At 45.3% G+C, this 17,690-nt stretch overlaps 1 protein-coding gene across 1 annotated transcript in view; it reads left to right on the top strand.

Annotated features, from left to right (window-relative positions):
• The window catches only part of LTN1 (listerin E3 ubiquitin protein ligase 1), a 197,260-nt gene that overhangs the window by 14,546 nt on the left and 165,024 nt on the right, over positions 1 to 17,690 (top strand). The window contains exon 4 of the mRNA XM_082246619.1: positions 1,885 to 2,115. Within this exon, the coding sequence (XP_082102745.1) occupies positions 1,885 to 2,115 (231 nt within the window). The remainder of the gene's footprint in view (positions 1 to 1,884; positions 2,116 to 17,690) is intronic.

The following is a 17,690-nucleotide window of genomic DNA, read 5'->3' as shown; positions in this document are numbered from 1 at the left end:
CACATACTTCTCAGGTGGGCACGATGACGTTACTCTTAAGATCCGCCCACAGCGTTTTGTCATAGATGAGGTTGTAATGGGCAGGGACTCGTGGTAGAGATTTACTAGAATTGGAGCCTGCAAAATCTGGTGCAACGCTGCAAAGAAACCAGAATCCACTTCCAGGTTTTATTGTCAAAGCTTAATTGAACAAGCTGAAGTTAGAAGCTGATTGGCTGCTATGCAGAGCTGCACCAGATTATGAGTGCTCCAGTTTCCCCATAAAGTACTACTGAACCTTTGCGAAGGTAAAGGGTAGAGGAGGTAGATTAGTTCTTTGAATAAGAATAGTTTGAATTGTGAAAGTGAAAATCTTCCACTTGTCTGCAAAAACAATAAAAAAATGTTGATTTACTATAAGCATTTGAATAAGCTCCTTTGTGACAGGTACTGCCAGGGTAGGAAGTGAAGGGAAATTTCTCTAAAGCTCATCTTAGATGGATCGAAATTCAGACGGTTCGATCGTTCGATCAACTTCTGTCAAACGGGAAGGTTTCTTCCTTGCTAGCTAGACAAGCAGGCTGTCCCTCCCTCCTTAGCAAGTGCCTGTCTGACATGGACCTAATGGGGATACAGAAAAGAAAGTAACCCTTTCCTCTGAGCATTCATTGGTTGGACAATAGGCTAAAACAGAAAATGGGAAGAAAAAGGATTTGTGTTGGTAAATCTAAAAGAAATGATATAATACTATTGTTGCATGTGTGGCCAAACCTAGAGCCTCCATGGCAGTCAGGAGTGAGGGGGGGGGGGGGTGGAAACATGTTAGGACAGAACATGGTTAAGTCTCCCAAAGCACACTGAAATGTTTAAATGAAGGGACTATAAAGAAGGGTGGCATTTGCCTACTCTGTCCTTTACAACGTTGGTCTCCGAGGGCTGGATGCAGCCCTTTGCTTGCTTTTATCCAGCCCTTGGGGCACTATTCCCCCTGCAACCTTCAGAAACAGTGGGGTATTGTTCCTCCCACTGGCACCACCGGTGGGGGCACTAATGCTCCCGCTGGCACCACTGGTGGGGCACTAATGCTCCCACTGGCACCACCGGTGGGGGCACTAATGCTCCCGTTGGCACCACCGGTGGGGGCACTAATGCTCCCGCTGGCACCACCGGTGGGGGCACTAATGCTCCCACTGGCACCACCGGTGGGGGCACTAATGCTCCCACTGGCACCACCGGTGGGGCACTAATGCTCCTGCTGACACCATGACATTTTTTTTCTCCCACTGGTGACCATTCGCCCCCCCCCCTAAAGTTTGAAGGACAGTAAACTGGCCATTTGTTTGGAGACCCTTGCTTTACAGCATCTGATCTTCTTCTAAAACAGGTTTTGCTTGAGAGGACAGTGGAAATACATTCTCTATGAAAAAAAAAAAAAAGTATTGTCAATATGTTTTTCCAAAGTCCAAAAATAAATTGGGGTAATTATTAGAAATCTGAATTGCCGCTCATGAGCTAAACTATGAAATCCGGTTTGCATTGAACGTTTCTGCTCTGTAAGCTGATGTGTGCTGGTGGGAGATACTTAGTTAATGGGATGACTTGCAGCAGGCATAACCTGTATGGTGGTGTTCACTACTGGACCATAGACAAGGCAGGAGATGATAAAGACTGCAGTGTTTGAGGCCCTAAAAAAGTGTTATCCCCTTTTCATACTATAAAATCATAAAGCAGAGTGGATGGATTGCAAGAGATTGCAGCTCTTTTGGCAGAACAATTCCGATGTGTGTTTAAACCATTTTTAGTTTGGCTGGAGTAAGCTTTTAGTTTATCTCAATATGTCTCCTCTGAACCTTTTTATTGCAAACCAACATTGACTCCGGATGTTTTTCTTCTATCCCACTGCAGGATCTTGACCGCAGAGTGCGGGAGGCCACTCAGCAAGCCTTTGAGCAGCTGATCCTGAAAGTGAAGAAAAACTTGGCCCCTCACTTGAAGAGTTTGATGGGCTTCTGGCTCATAGCACAGTGTGACACCTACTCACCGGCAGCCAGTGCTGCCAGGGCCGCCTTCGAAGCTGCATTCCCTCCTCATAAACAGCCGGAAGCCCTGGCCTTCTGCAAAGACGAAATTCTGAATGTGAGTTGATGTCATTTCAGGGGTTACAGACATGAGCAGGGTGTAAACAAGTCCTCCAATAATAACATTCTTGCAGACCTGTGCTTTTTTAAAATTAATCACGAAATTGGCATGCAATTATCAGGCTACTAACAGCATTAAAAACAGATCTGTGTGAATAACTAGCTGGTAATGCAAAATGTCAAGCGTCTAATAGATAATGCCCTTCTGTGATTCCTGGTCTACATATCTGGGGCACTGCCATTACTGATAATGAAGCTGCAAAAGTTTAGCTTCATTGTGATGGAGCAAGTATACATTGACAGTCAGAGTTGCAATTTCTTTCTCCAGGTACTCATTCACCTATTTAGTTATGCAATTTCCCTTAGGGCCCTTTCACACGGGTGATCCAATCAGGTCCGCCTGTCAGTTTTTCCGGCGGACCTGATCTGATGGTCCATGCATTCCGATAGACCAGCTGGTGTAAACGGACTTGTGTTTGTTTACACCACCTACAATCAAGTCCAGGTAAAAGAAATAGGAGTACTGAATCCTCTTTCGTTTGGGCCGACCAGACCGGAGACACCAGCAGGTAAACAGACAGCGGGGTCCGTTTACTCCCAGCCGGCCATAGAGCGGAGCTGGGTCTGTCTGTGTCCACTCCTAAACTGAGTAGACAGGGACCTGTCATCCGCCCTGCTGATACCCATGTGAAAGGGCCCTAAAACTGCAATTCCAGTCTGAAGGGAGAGTCAGTCTGATTGCGGCTTTTACTACCTGTGATGTGCTCAATGTTCTGTAAAATCAGTCTACTGCACATACATGTTTAGTGACTCGTGTATGGTAAGTCAAGGGTAGGAGGTGTCTTTCAGTTTACCTAGCCCCCTGATTATCCAAGGTGAGTATTTGTATTCAAGCTGTCGGAGCATTAAAGGGGCTGGTGTAGTAAAACTCACATTGTGGCAATGTGCAAAAGAGGAAGGAATGTACTGGAGATGACCTAATCATACAATAGTTATTTGAGGAACTGATTAACCACAAAATAAGCATTGAACACAGAATGCATGACTTGACAAGATCAATAATCTACCAGGGGTGGAGTTTGGAATTTCATGTAGGGGATCCCAGATTAATATTATGGCTGCCTGAGGGCCTGAAAGCAGAGCCGAGGGATAGTGCATTATTAATTCTGAAACCTATAGCCATGTGGGCTAGCATTTTTATGGGCAATTTATAATGGTGGCTGAACATTTAGGCTGGTCGTTCATTTAAAAGGTTATGTTCACTTTATAAAAAAAAAAAAAAAATGCACATATTTTTATGGGTTAGAAAATGTTTTTATCCTTTCCTGGAGCGGATGCATTGTTAGGCTCCTGCAGAATCTCAGTATAGCTGTGTGCTTGAACCTCCTATACGGGCAGACAGTTACTGGAGATCAGGAAGATCAATAAACAACGAGAGTGCTCTTACAGTTGATTGGGAACTACAAGACATCTGCCTCAGTGGAATATGCTAGACGTAGTTCATTCATTCACAGATCGTTGTGAATGGATGCCGTGCCTGTGTCGTGGGCAGAGCCGCGCTCGGCCATTCTCTCTATCTATATCTATATCTATATCTATATCTATATATATATATATATATATATATATATATATATATATATATATATATATATATATATATATATATATATTTATTTATCTCACAAAAGTGAGTACACCCCTCACATTTTTATAAATATTTTATTATATCTTTTCATGTGACAACACTGAAGAAATGACACTTTGCTACAATGTAAAGTAGTGAGTGTACAACTTGTATAACAGTGTAAATTTACTGTCCCCTCAAAATAACTGAACACACATCCATTCATGTCTGAACCACTGGCAACAAAAGTGATTACACCCCTAAGTGAAAATGTCCAAATTGGGCCCAATTAGCCATTTTCCCTCCCCGTTGTAATGTGACTCGCTAGTGTTACAGGTCTCAAGTGTTACAGGAAAGCCTTTTGACGATGTTCTAAAATTGGATGTGGCTTAAAATAGGACTGAACTAAAAAAAAAAAATGTAGAATTATAAGGAGCATTTGGAAACTTTAATTATGCTCAAACAGTACCCAGAAAGATATACCTTTATGATGTGAATTTCTCCTGATAGGCATGCCTGTGTCTTCAGCCTCTTTGCTGTATATCTGCAATGTGAGATGTGCTGCACTGCTGCCTCAAACTGCTGGTCTTAGGAAATGTGATGTGAGATTTGGGGATGTCACTATGGTGCTGCTCACTGTTCTTGTTGCTGGAGACTCTGACATGATAAAGCAAAGCTCAGCCACTACCATGAAGGCCACCTCAACACATAGATCCAGTGTAGAACAATGAACGATCAGCTGCAGAGAGACTAGAGGCCATAGTGGTGATTAGCCATACCTGTGTATAGGAAGAAGTTACCTGTACTGAAAACATGGGCTGTAAGACATTAATATTTGCATGCCTGCTCCATATTATCTGCATAGTCATGATGCAGTAATAGTTTACTAGCTGGTGGAAATAAAATGCATATTTTCTGCATATTTACTGCTTCTAGTATATATTTCCCATTGTTGCTATGTCACAAGCAAATAGGGAATTTCTATTTGGCTGATAATGCCATATAAAGGGAACCCGACAGATTGTAGTTACTGTCTTCAATCAGGTCCAGTCAAGTGTTCAAATAAAACAATAATTCCAGACATTGACAGGTTATACATAGTTACATTGGTCCAACTTGGACCAATGTAACTATGTACAGTGTATATACCATACCTGGCCAATGCAGCTGAAAATCACATGAAATAGACACAGCTACCCCAGCTAGGGCCCTATATGGAGCAGCTGCTCTTCTGAATTATGAGCAAAGGAGTTTAGCCGCTTGCCATGGGCGCCATACAGAGAATGATTTGCATTTTCTGAAGAAAAGCAGAGCATTCTCTGATTGGATTAAATGGAAAGGCGGGGTGGTGATATCATGCTCCCTGCCTCATCCAATCAGAGAATGCTTTGCGTTCATTCAGAGAATGCAAAAATTCTCTGAATGGCACCTATGCTGAGTGGCCAACTTCCTGTACTCATAATTCATCAGGCCATCTGTTCAGCACAAGTAGAGATCACTGGAGTAGTGGTGTCTAAGTCATTGATTTCCAGCTTCCGGGGGCATCAGCCAGGCATGGTATAAACCGTGCCTTGAAAAGGTTTTTCATACCCCTAAATTTTTCCACATTTTGTCATGTTACAACCAAAAACATAAATGTTTTTTATTGGGATTTTATGTGATAGACCAACACAAAGTGGCACATGAATGTGAAGTGGAAGGAAAATGATAAATGGTTTTCAAAATCTTTTACAAATAAATATCTGAAAAATGTGGCGTGCATTTGTATTCATCCCCCGAGTCAATACTTTGTAGAACCACCTTTTGCTGCAATTACAGCTGCAAGTCTTTTTGGGGATGTCTCTACCAGCTTTGCACATCTAGAGTTCCATTTTTTGCTCAAGCTCTGTCAGATTGGATGGAGAGAATCTGTGAACAGAAATTTCTCTTGCCATAGATTCCTAATTGGATTTACGTCTGGACTTTGACTGGGCCATTCTAACATGTAAATATGCTTTGATCTACACCATGGGTGTCCAACCTTTTGGCTTCTTTGGGCCCCATTGAGTGTAGAGAAATTTTCTCGGGCCGCATATAAAATATATACTATAGATAAGGTATATAAGTAATAAAACGCTGCCACGCCCTTCCCGCGCTGCTGCCCCCCCCCCCCCCACCTGCACTTATTTAACACCACTAGTGGATTATCCCCTCCGAGGCAGCCTCTGCTTACAGTTAGTTGGAAGCCGCTGTGGCTGTGCCCCCGACTCGACTTCCTTCCTCCCCAGCAAAAAATAAAAAATAAATTGTCAGGGGGCAGTGGGCCGCATTGCCTGCGGTTCCGGGCCGTAGGTTGGACATGCCTGATCTACACCTTTCCATTGTAGCTCTGGCTGTATGTTTAGGGTCATTGTCCTGCTGGAAGGTGAAACTCCGCCCCAGTCTCAAGTCTTTTGCATACACTAACAGGTTTTCTTCTAAGATTGCACTGTATTTGGCTCCATCCATCTTCCCATCATTTCTGACCAGCTGAAGAAAAGCATCCCCACAACATGACACTGCCACCACCATGTTTCACGTGGGCAAGGTGTGTTCAGGGTGATGTGCAGTGTTAGTTTTCTGCCAAAAGCATCCAGAGCATCTTCTTCCTCGTTTGCTGTGTCCCCCACATGGCTTCTTGTAAACTGCAAACGGGACATCTTTTGGCTTTCTTTCAACATTGGCTTTCTTCTTGCCACTCTTCCATAAAGGCCAGATTTGTGGAGAGCACGACTAATAGTTGCCTTGTGGACATATTCTTCCACCTGAGCTGTGGATCTCTGCAGCTCCTCCAGAGTTACCATGGGCCTCTTGGCTGCTTCTTTGATGAATGCTCTACTTGCCCAACCTGTCAGTTTAGGTGGACGGCCATGTCTTGGTAGGTTTGTAGTTGTGCCATACTCTTTCCATTTTCGGATAATGGATTGAACAATGCTCCGTAAGATGTTCAAAGCTTGAGATATTTTTTTTTTATAACTTAACCCTACTTTAAACTTCTCCACAACATTATCCCTGACCTGTCTGGTGTGTTCCTTGGCCTTCATAATACTGTTTATTCACTAAGGTTCTATAACAAACCTGTTGGCGTCACAGAACAGCTGTATTTTATACTGAGACCAGGCCCTGGAGTTCCGCCATCGTGTGGAGCCCCTGCCTGTTCTGCAACTGTGGCGGGGGGGGGGGGGTCATCCACCCAGGAAGGGTCACCCGTGTGAGGGGAGGTGCCGAGTGCCCGCTGCCTTTTGCTGCAGTCAGATGCATGCCATGATGTCAGAAGGCAGAGAAGATTGGAGTACTACGTCAGCTGATGAACTGACAGCCAATAGAATGAAGGGGGAGGAGCTCACATGTTCCATGTCAGTAGAGGCTTTACTGGAGGCAGGTGAAGGGAGCAGAGAGGAAGAGACACACTGAGCCAGAAGGCGGGGGGAATCGAATGACACTGAGAGCAGGTGCGTGCCAGTGTCACCATCCCATCCCCCCCATTACCACCACTGCCTGTGACTGATCCCACCCCCCCTACCATCAGGCAGTGGTGATGTGGGGGATAGGGATAACATCAGTGGCAGTGGAATGATGTCATCCCTATCCCAACCACCGCCACCTCCACTGATGTGATTCCTATCCATGCCACCTCCACTGATGTCATCCCCACCACTGCCACTGATGTCCTCCCTATCCCCACCGCCTCCACTGATGTCCTCCCTATCCCCACCGCCTCCACGGATGTCCTCCCTATCCCCACCGCCTCCACGGATGTCCTCCCTATCCCCACCGCCTCCACGGATGTCCTCCCTATCCCCACCGCCTCCACGGATGTCCTCCCTATCCCCACCGCCTCCACGGATGTCCTCCCTATCCCCACCGCCTCCACGGATGTCCTCCCTATCCCCACCGCCTCCACGGATGTCCTCCCCATCCCTATCGCCTCCACGGATGTCTTCCCTATCCCCATCACCATCCCGGATGTCATCCCTATCCCTACCACCACCGCTGCCACTGATGTCATCCAAATCCCACCACCTCCATTGCTGCCACTGATTTCATCCCAATCCCACCACCACCATTGCTGCCACTGATCCCATCCCTCCACCATCAGTGGACTGATCTCACCACCACCTCTGCCACTAATCCTATTCCCCCCCCCCCACCACCTCTACCACTGATCCATGGGGGGGGGGGGGGCTCCATGGTTTCTTGCGCTGGGGCCCTGAAGGTTCTAGTTTTGCCTCTGCCTTTTCATGTGATCGTCTTAGTGATGCTGATCTCCTTAAGCTCCTTTGCAGCCATTTTCTGCCTACATACACTCCAGTGATGGCTACGTGACACTTAAGGCAAGTTTACTAATTCTGATAACCGTAGACCATGCCTGTAGAATGTGTGTTGAAGCAACCACTTGTAGTCCCCATATTGAAGCCTGTGTGACAGAGTAAAGCCTCGTACACACGTACCGATTGTCGGCCGTAAATATTCGGCCGACGGCCGATTGTAGGCTTGTTAGTATGATGCTTCCGACAGCCGACAGCGCATTTTCGGCCGAACAGAATCTGTTGTGCAGGCATTTTAAAATTTTTGTTGGCCAACACCAGAACGGCCGATTGTTCGCCAGTCAGTACAGATTTCGGCCGACAGACAGCAGATTAGCAAGACTGGGCATGCTCAGAAAAGAAAAAAGACAAGGAAAGTTAACCATCACATGACATCACTTCTGCAGTCGGCTGTTGTTGGCCGACAAAATTCGTGTGCAGTCTTTTGCAGTTTTCAACAGACCCGACAGCCCTGGACAAAAGACGACCGATCGTTCGGCCGACAATCTGTGCGTGTGTACGGGGCTTTACAATGCAGGAGCACAAACAGAAGATGGGGACTGAAATTTGTCATCCTGTAGCAGGTCGTACCTGGACCAGGACCTTCATGGCCGGGTCACCACATATTTTATTTAATGTTGCAGATTTTAAAATATTAAAAGAGAAATTACAGTAAAATGATAAACCTTGTGAGATTTTAGTGATTGGGTTTACCTTGACTATAAGGTACACAGTATAATATTGATTCCTCTACAATGGAATGCTCCAGCATCTGCCATATGCCAAGATTATTATTCTAGTAAACGTATAGTGATAAAAACAGAAAAAAGTTCATGACGGGGACAACTATGAGGATGGTTTGTATGATTTGTAAGAAAAACACTGTTATTACTGTTATTGTTTGTCACCCCTGCTGGATTATGGCTTCAAGGGACCCTTAGATGAAATAATATGCACATCTGTTCTTGTGCTCAGCCTACATCTCTCTCTACAGAACAACACATTATACTTTGTTGGCATTATGTTAAGCCAGTTATTACTCGAGGGCCTAACCCCAACATCTGTTGAGGTTTGGCCACCTATAGATCAAATGCTTGGATGGAGTGCACTCTAATCTGCTTTACATCCTATCAAGAGAAATGTTTCCTCTGTGGACTCATTTTGGATTCAGTTTTGTTTGTGCTTTTTTCTTATTTTTCTATTTTTAAGGGGCCAGTAAACCTTAATGAAAGTTTATCTCAACCCAAGAAAAATACTTTGCAGCTTACCAATCCTTCGATATGATGAATGTAGTAGTTTTCTTTCTTTCAGGGTTTTTATTGTATATATTTATCTGTTGATCCTGCCAGGTACACACTTCCTGTCTGAGGGTGACATTGCTCACTCATGGAGGAGCAGCATTGTTAGCATAGGATAGAACTACAAACATCCCTCTCTTTGTAGGGGGTGACCCCTCCTACCACCAGCATGCTTCCGTTTTTTTCTTCTAGTGTCCTTGGAGGATGGATGACTTTTCTCAGTAACACTTTAAGACGCAACTTACTTTTTTTACAGCATTTTTTTTTCTGTCAAGATTCTTCTCCGTGTGTCTGCAGGTCTCTCTGCTTTCTCGCAGTGCAACGGTCCTCAGTCTTGACTTCTCATCTTACTGCAAATTGACCCTGCTGGATCAGGCATTCCAGGATGAACCGGGAAATGACTCTGGGGCATTGTGTCCCACTTGGGCGCCTTTCTGACTGGTTCTAGAAACTTCCCCAAATAGGCCTAAGGAGCAGTCCTTCCTGAATATTTCTCGAAGCATTGCTTTGCTTGACTCCAATGTCAAGAACCTCCAAATTCTGTTCTCTTTCCACCCTGAAGACCTGGCATTCTAATGCCTTGTACACACGCAACGATTATCGGCCGACCGATCATCCGACTTTTTTCCAGAGTGGTGTTTTGTTGGTTGGAATGTGCCTAGACTGCACACGAATTTTCTCGGCCAACAAAAATCTACTTCAGAAGTGATGTCATGTTCTGGTTTACTTTCCGTGTGTTTTTTCTTCTCTGAGCATGCCCAGTCTTGCTCATCAGATTTTTGTCTGCCGAAATCTGTACTGACTGATGGAAAATCAGCCGTTGTGTTGACGGCCAACAAATTTTATAGCCTACACACCAGATTTTTTTCGTCCCAAAAGTCGGAGTCGGTTGTCGGAAGCATCATACTAACAAGCCGAAAATCGGCCGATCGGATGTTGGCCGAAAATTCCCGGCCAATAATCGATGCGTGTGTACGAGGCATAAATCTCCCAAATACTTCAACAAGCCCTTCTCAGCGTGAAGGCGCTCCCCCACTTTCCAGATGTTGGGGGGGACATTTTTTTTATACATTTAAGGCCCATCCAACCAGGGCTGTGACTGTTTCTTGGGATTTTTGGGGTTTTCGGCATTAAGACCTTCAGGAAGAAGGTGTGTCCCCAGTTTTTCAAGTTTAGGAAAGGCTGCTAACCTTGATGTGTCCTTTGATGTTCTACTATTCAGGCATTCCGATGTGGTTAGTGCCTATTCAGGTGCGCAGAGTCCATGTCTCTGGCACCCTTTGCAGCTCCACTCCTGTGCCAATGTACAGATTAACAGACCTTCCCCTACTATCTGAGGGTCTCCTCAGCCTAGAGCCCCTTGCTTTATTTCCTGATTGACCTCTGGAGCTGTGTCCCATCCTGGACATTGGTCACTCTCTGGGCAATTTTTTTTCCTTAGTGGTCATCAGTAGCATCTTGTACCCCTTAGTGATATTTCCCCCTTCAGTGGGACTCCCTGACCTACCAGGTCCTCTGAGTCCAGCTTCGGCTGCTTTTTGATCTGAAAGCGATGGTAACCATCCGTGTCACTCCAGCAAGCCTGATACTTCTCAGAGTGTTTCCACCTGTATCTGCTCTATTGGCATCCCCTTTGTGGGAGTAGTTTTTGGAGACCCTAGTGGGCAACATTTCGTCAGTGGGCTTAACACTTGTAAGATCTAGCTGGTTCCGGTTTTGTCAGGGTTTAGTATTGGAACCTGTCCCATCACTTGTCGGTGATGTACACCAGTTTAGATCCTTTTTGGAAGGCTACCCAGAATGTTTGCAACCTTGCTATTAGGAGTGCCTCCTTTTCTGCTATCTCTTCTCGGGCTACCTCCTTTCCGGTTGTTGTGGGTCTAGTTCTGTGACAGACCAAGGTGTCTGTCTCTAGGGACAAAGGGGCTCCCTCTTCTGAATTCATTTATGGCACTTTTCCACTGCAAGTACCGGCTTGGCTCTACTCGGCCCTGCTTGGCCCGGTTTGCTTTTCCACTGCTGGTACCGCATGGTACGGTGTTGGAATGGTTCGGTACGGTACGGTATGGTTTGCTTTTCCACTAAAGTAGTACTAAAGTTAAGTGGGTGGGATAACAACGGGGTGGGTGTGATTCTCTGACCAATCAGTGGCTAGTAGTGACCGCATGCAAAGGATTGTGGGATATGGTACCTCTTGGAACCACAATCGAGGTGGTACTATTTTTGAGAGCCATACCGTTCGGTTCCATGCAGTGGAAAAGCGCCGCTGTACCGTACCGAACCGTTCCTACACCATACCATGCGGTACCAGCAGTGGAAAAGCACAAAAGCGAGCCAAACCGTTCGGTTCCATGCAGTGGAAAAGCGCCTTTAGATGAATTTTGGAGCGGGGGAGTCTTTAGCATTTTTCGCCTATAACTCTTGAATTCATTGTTAGGCAGGACATATTTTCAGCAGGGTTCATCTTACTTTGCCCCAGAGGTACCCTTTTCATGACAGGTAGTGCTTCTTCTAGTTTAAACTCGGCTCCATCAGGGTTGTAACCAATCTCACCAGTTTTATAGTTCTGTTCTAACATTCCTTTTCTGCCTACTCTAGTTGGTCTGTTTCCTATGCATTACCGCTTCAGTCATACTGACTTTGTAGGATTGAATCCTGGGTCCTCTGCTGAACAGGTTGTGGTTTAGGGTTATAGTTCTAGGCAATTTGGGATTCTTCTCTGAGTCTCACCCTTGTAAAATTGTTGTCTGAGAATGTCTCAGGGTATGAAGTTCTTGTTTCTTCATCCTTTGGGCTTTTTGTTCCCTTTCCTTGTTTACCTTGTGAGTTGTTTACCCCCACTTATAGAAATGGGTATTGTTCCACCTCTTGGTGATTCAGGTTTCCAGGCCTTTGATTGGTTTATGGTGCTTCATTCTATGTTGAGTAAGGCCCCTTTCACACATACGGTCTGTTCAGTTCTTCAGTTCAGTCACGTCAAAATGTATCAGTTTTCCATCCGTGTTGTCATCCGTGTTGTCATCCGTTTTTCGTCCGATCCGTTTTTTTTGAAGAATGAAAAATAGGGCATTCATCCGTTAAAAAAAAACGGACATTGACGGAAGCGGATAAAAACGGATGTTAACGGATGATCATCCGTTGTCATCTGTTTTTACATAGAGATACATTGATGTCCGTTTTTCATCCGTCAACGGATGGATGAAAAACGGACAAACGGACCGTATGTGTGAAAGGGGCCTAAAGCCTCGTACACACGCAACGATTGTTGGCTGTGAATTTTCGGCCAACGTCCGATCGGCCGATTTGTCGGCTTGTTAGTCTGATGCTTCCCACAACCGACTCCGACTTTTCGGCCGAACAAAATCTGGTGTGCATGCTATAAAATTTTTGTTGGCCGTCACCAGAACGGCCGATTGTTCTTCAGTCAGTACAGATTTCGGCAGACAAAATTCAGATGAGCAAGACTGGGCATGCTCAGAGAAGAAAAAACACACGGAAAGTAAACCAGCACATGACATCACTTCTGCAGTTGGTTGTTGTTGGCCGAGAAAATTCGTGTGCAGTCTAGAGCACATTTCAACCAACACAACAACACTGGACAAAAGACGGCCGATCGGTCGGCCGATAATCGTTGCGTGTGTACGAGGCTTTTCTCCTGACTGTTCTTGGTCTTGTGTTTCGGATTGATTCTCTGGGCTTAGTAACTTGTTTCTGAATGGCCTCTCCTCAGAATGCTTTTTTGAATCTTATCCGTATCTGAATTCCTGTGTCCCTCAGTGGATGGGAAAAAAAAGGACTAATTGAGTACATTAAGTGACACAGTTTCCACCCCTATGTTGATAGGAGAGAGTAAAGTGACAAATAGATGAGCTCATAAGTGTTCAGATTGCTCTTTGTGCTTCCCTAGGTGGGGATGGGGAGCAGACCTGTAAGATAAAAGTAAAACTGCAGCAGAGAAAGTTTAAGTCCCTTCCCCTGGTAGACAGTGCTTTGCAAATATCAGGGCTGGATGAACAGACCTATAAATTTAGGTTTACATTTCACACAGCCCGAGAGATGTAGGAAAAAGTTGTATAGATGTATGTGCCGGCATCTATCCAGAATTTTCTTTGGGTGGCTTCATTTTTGATGGTGGTGATTGAAGTTTGTTACTGGATTTTAGCTGATTTGTCTGCCAATTTGTACAAAGTTAGAAAGTTTGCAAAGTTCTTTAACTTGAACTTTTCCCCTCTATCTCTGTTTGGGTATCTTCTTGGTATGTAATGTTCTAGAACATCTTGACAGCTGCTCCTGTGGAACAGTGTTTGTATTTGCTCTGTGTCAGGTTTGTTCTTTCGTTTGTTTTTATTGACTTCATTGCATCAAAGGTTTAACTGAATTCATCCACTTAGCAGGTGATGGGACTTGTTCTGGCTGTCGCTTCATAATTCATTTAGGATGCGTGAACTGTGTAAGAATGTTCTGATAAAATTTTGGAATTTAGACCCCCCACTGCCTTTTTTTGTTTGCGCATTTATTTATAGAATTTTTATTTTCTTTCGGGAATAACCTTTATTATGCTGCATGGACACAAATATTTTTTTTGACAGTTTTCACATTTGTACGCTTTTGATGGTTTCGAATTCAAATGCAGGTTTTTAGAATACAGTACCTTTTGAAAAAGTTTTCATACCCCTTGAAATTTTCCACATTTTGTCATGTTACTTACAACCAAAAACGTAAATGTATTTTATTGGGATTTTATGTAAAAGTGGCATATAATTGTGTAGTGGAAGGAAAATGATAAATGGTTTTCACAATTTTTTACAAATGCATATCTGAAAAGTCTGGCAAGCATTTGTATTCAGCCCCCTTTACTCTGATACCTCTAAGGGCTCTTTCACACGGTCCGCCTCCGTAGGCGGATCCGTGCTGCTCAGTGGGGATCGATCCGCGATCCCTGCTGAGCCAGCGGATGACAGCTCCGTCTCCGCTTGCAGTGCGGAGAGGGAGGTGTCACAGCCCCCGCTGCTCTCTATGGGGAATCAGATGAGAGCGGACCGCCTGTCCGCTCTCATCCGATCCCCAGGACGGATGGAAAATAGGGTTTCCATCCGTCCGGATTTCACGGACCGGATCGGATGCGAATGGCAGCGGGTGTCAGCGGATATGTCACCGCTGACATCCGCTGCCCCATAGGGCTGAATGGGGCATCCGATCAGATCCGCCGAAAAACTGACAGGCGGATCTGATCGGACCTCAGTGTGAAAGAGCCCTTAGGCCCCGTTCACATAGGGGCGATCCGACTTCGGGTGGCGACCTCCGAGGTCGCGGTGCGAGCAGCGCGCCGCAACCTCGGAGTGGCCGCCACGGACTTCATAACATTGAAGTCTATGGCGGTCGCCTCCTGGTCGCCCCAAAGAAGCTCCGGACCCTTTTTGTAAGTCGGAGCGACTTGTGTCGCTCCTATTAGAACGGGTCCGCAGCTTCCCTATGGAAGGCGACCTGCGGCGACCTTTGAGGCGACCAGGTCGTCTCACAGGTCGCCTCTATGTGAACGGGGGCTAACTAAAATCGAGTGTAACCAATTGCCTTAATTCTCCTAAATAGTAAATAAAGTCCACCTGTGTGTAATTTAATCTCAGTATAAATATAGCTTTTCTGTGAAGCCCTCAGACTTGTTAGAGAACCTTAGTGAACAAACGGCATCATGAAGGCCGAGGAACACACCAGACAGGTTTAGGGATAACGTTTAAAGCAGGGTTAGGATATAAAAAAATATATATATATTCCTTTGAACATCTCACAGAGCACTGTTCAATCCATCATTCAAAAATGAAAAGAGTATAGCACAACTGCAAACCTACCAAGACATGGCCGTCCACCTAAACTGACAGGCCAGGCAAGGAGAACATTAAGTAGAGAAGCAACCATTAGGCCCTTGGTAACCCTGGAGGAGCTGCAGATATCCACAGCTCAGGTGGGAGAATCTGTCCACAGTACAACTATTAGTCCGGCACTCCACACATCTGGCATTTATGAAAAAGTTGCAGGAAGAAAACCATTGTGGAAAGAAAGTCATAAGACTTTCCATTTGCATTTTGCGAGCATCCATGTGGAGGATGCAGCAAACGTGGAAGAAGGTGCTCTGGTCAGATGAGACCAAAATTGAACTTTTTGGCCTAAAAGCAAAATGCTATATGTGGCAGAAAATGAACACTGCACATCACCCTGAGCTCATCATTCCAACTGTGAAAAATGGTGGTGGCAGCATCTTGTTGTGGGGATGCTTTTCTTCAGCTGGTCAGAGTTGATGGGAAGATGGATGGAGCCAAATACAGGGCAATCTTAGAAGAAAACCTGTTAGTGTCTGCAAAACACTTGAGACTGAGGGGGAGGTTTACTTTCCAGCTGGACAACAACCCTAAACATACATCCAGAGCTACAATGGAATGGTTTAGATCAATGCATATTCATATGTTAACATGGCCCATTCAAAGTCCAGACCTAAATCCAGTTGAGAATCTGTGGTGAGACTGGAAAATTGCTGTTCAGACGCTATCTATCCCATCTGACAGAGCTTGAGCTATTTTGCAAAGAAGAATGGGCAAACATGTCACTCTCTAGATGTGCAAAGCTGGTAGAGACATACCCAAAAAGACTTGCAGCTGTAATTGCAGCGAAAGGTGGTTCTACAAAGTATTGACTCGGGGGATGAATACAAATGCACGCCACACTTTTCACAATTATGTGTCACCTTGTGTTGGTCTATCACATAAAATCTCAAAATACATTTACGTTTTTAGTTGTAGCATTACAAAATGTGGAACATTTTAAGGGGTATGAATATGTTTTCAAGACACTAACTTTTACTTGCTTACCTACCAACCTACATACCCGTGTATTAAACAGTGCAGTGAATGAATCAAATGACTGCTGGGAGAAGATCAAATAATTTTGAGTCTAACTAGATTTAAAGAGGAAGTAAACCCTCTGGAAAAAAAAAAACCTGTAAAGACAAAGGCACAATGAGCTATTATGCATCGCATACTAGCTCATTATGAAGTACTTATCTAAAAATGAAGCCCCCCCCCAGTGCCGCCCGCTCAGCAACAGGACAGCCAACCTGTTCGGTCGCCCTGCTTCCTGGATCGCATCCTTCGGCTATCTGATTGGTCGGAGGCGCGATTACATCACTTATTTACGGCACAGGGCTCTGAAGGAACGGCATGGGTGGCCATTCCTTCAGAGCGCATGCGCCGATCACGTCATCGCCTGCATGCACTGTAAATATCTCCTAAACGGTGCATGTTTAGGAGATATTTATAGCACCTATAGGTAAGCCTTAAAGCAGAGTTCCACCCGAAAATGAAAGTTTGTTCCATCTTCATGCCCGGGGGTCACCTGAAAAACAAATGGATAATCGCAATTTTTTTTTTTTTTACTTACCTTGTTTAGAAGATAATATACTTACCTTACTTCCTCTTCCTCCCCTCGGCGGCCACGGCGAGTCGTCACTTCCTGGCTTGCAATGATTCCTGGGAGCTGAACGTCATCGCTCCCAGGAATCAATGCACCTGCACTGGCCCCGACGTCAGTTCCGGTGCAGGCGCCGTCATACCTTGCTAAACAGCTTCTGGGCATGCCCAGAAGCTGTGCAGGGATGACGCTGCAGCCCCGGAAGTGACGGCAGGGCTGGCGCAGTGCATCGTGGGACGGAAGAGGACGCAGTAGAGGATCGCGCTGGCTTCAGCTGCCCACACCTGAGATGGCAGCGCTGGAGAATACATTTTCAGGGTAAGTATTTCTTCTTGCAGGTAAGTGCAACCCGGGACAGTTCAGAGGCTATCCATTGTGGAATGCACTAGCCCTGACTGTCCCGGGGGTATTTTTATGTATTTTTTTTGTTTTTTAGGTGGGACTCCGCTTTAATATAGGCTTACCTATAGGTAAGTCTTTAAAGTGGGTTTACAACCACTTTAATGGCCAGCCTGTGGTTCCTGTGGGTGACCGCACAGCTCTACGTTTTAGGAAACATGGAAAGCATCTGTCATTGTATATTTTTTTGCAGACATGAGGGCCTCATGGGCTGTATGTTGTTGGAACTTCTGTTGGTCATAGAGAAGATTAAATGTCCACTGAGATGTCAAAGGGTGGGGCACTATTGTGGGTTCTGTATGTAGGCAGTCTTATATGGACTCCAAAGTAACTAAGTAAACACATGAAGGGCAGAACCCAAAGTTTCCAAGCAGAACATTGCTGAAAGCATCATACTGCTTCCACCGGCTTGCCTTCTTCCCATAGTGAATCCTGGTGACTTTTCCCCAGGTAAGGGACGCACACG

This window comes from Pelophylax lessonae (genome assembly GCF_965119305.1).
Source record: "Pelophylax lessonae genome assembly, chromosome: 2".
NCBI lineage: Eukaryota > Metazoa > Chordata > Amphibia > Anura > Ranidae > Pelophylax > Pelophylax lessonae.
Note: the sequence above shows the minus strand (reverse complement) of the source record. Positions and strands in the feature narration are given on the sequence as shown.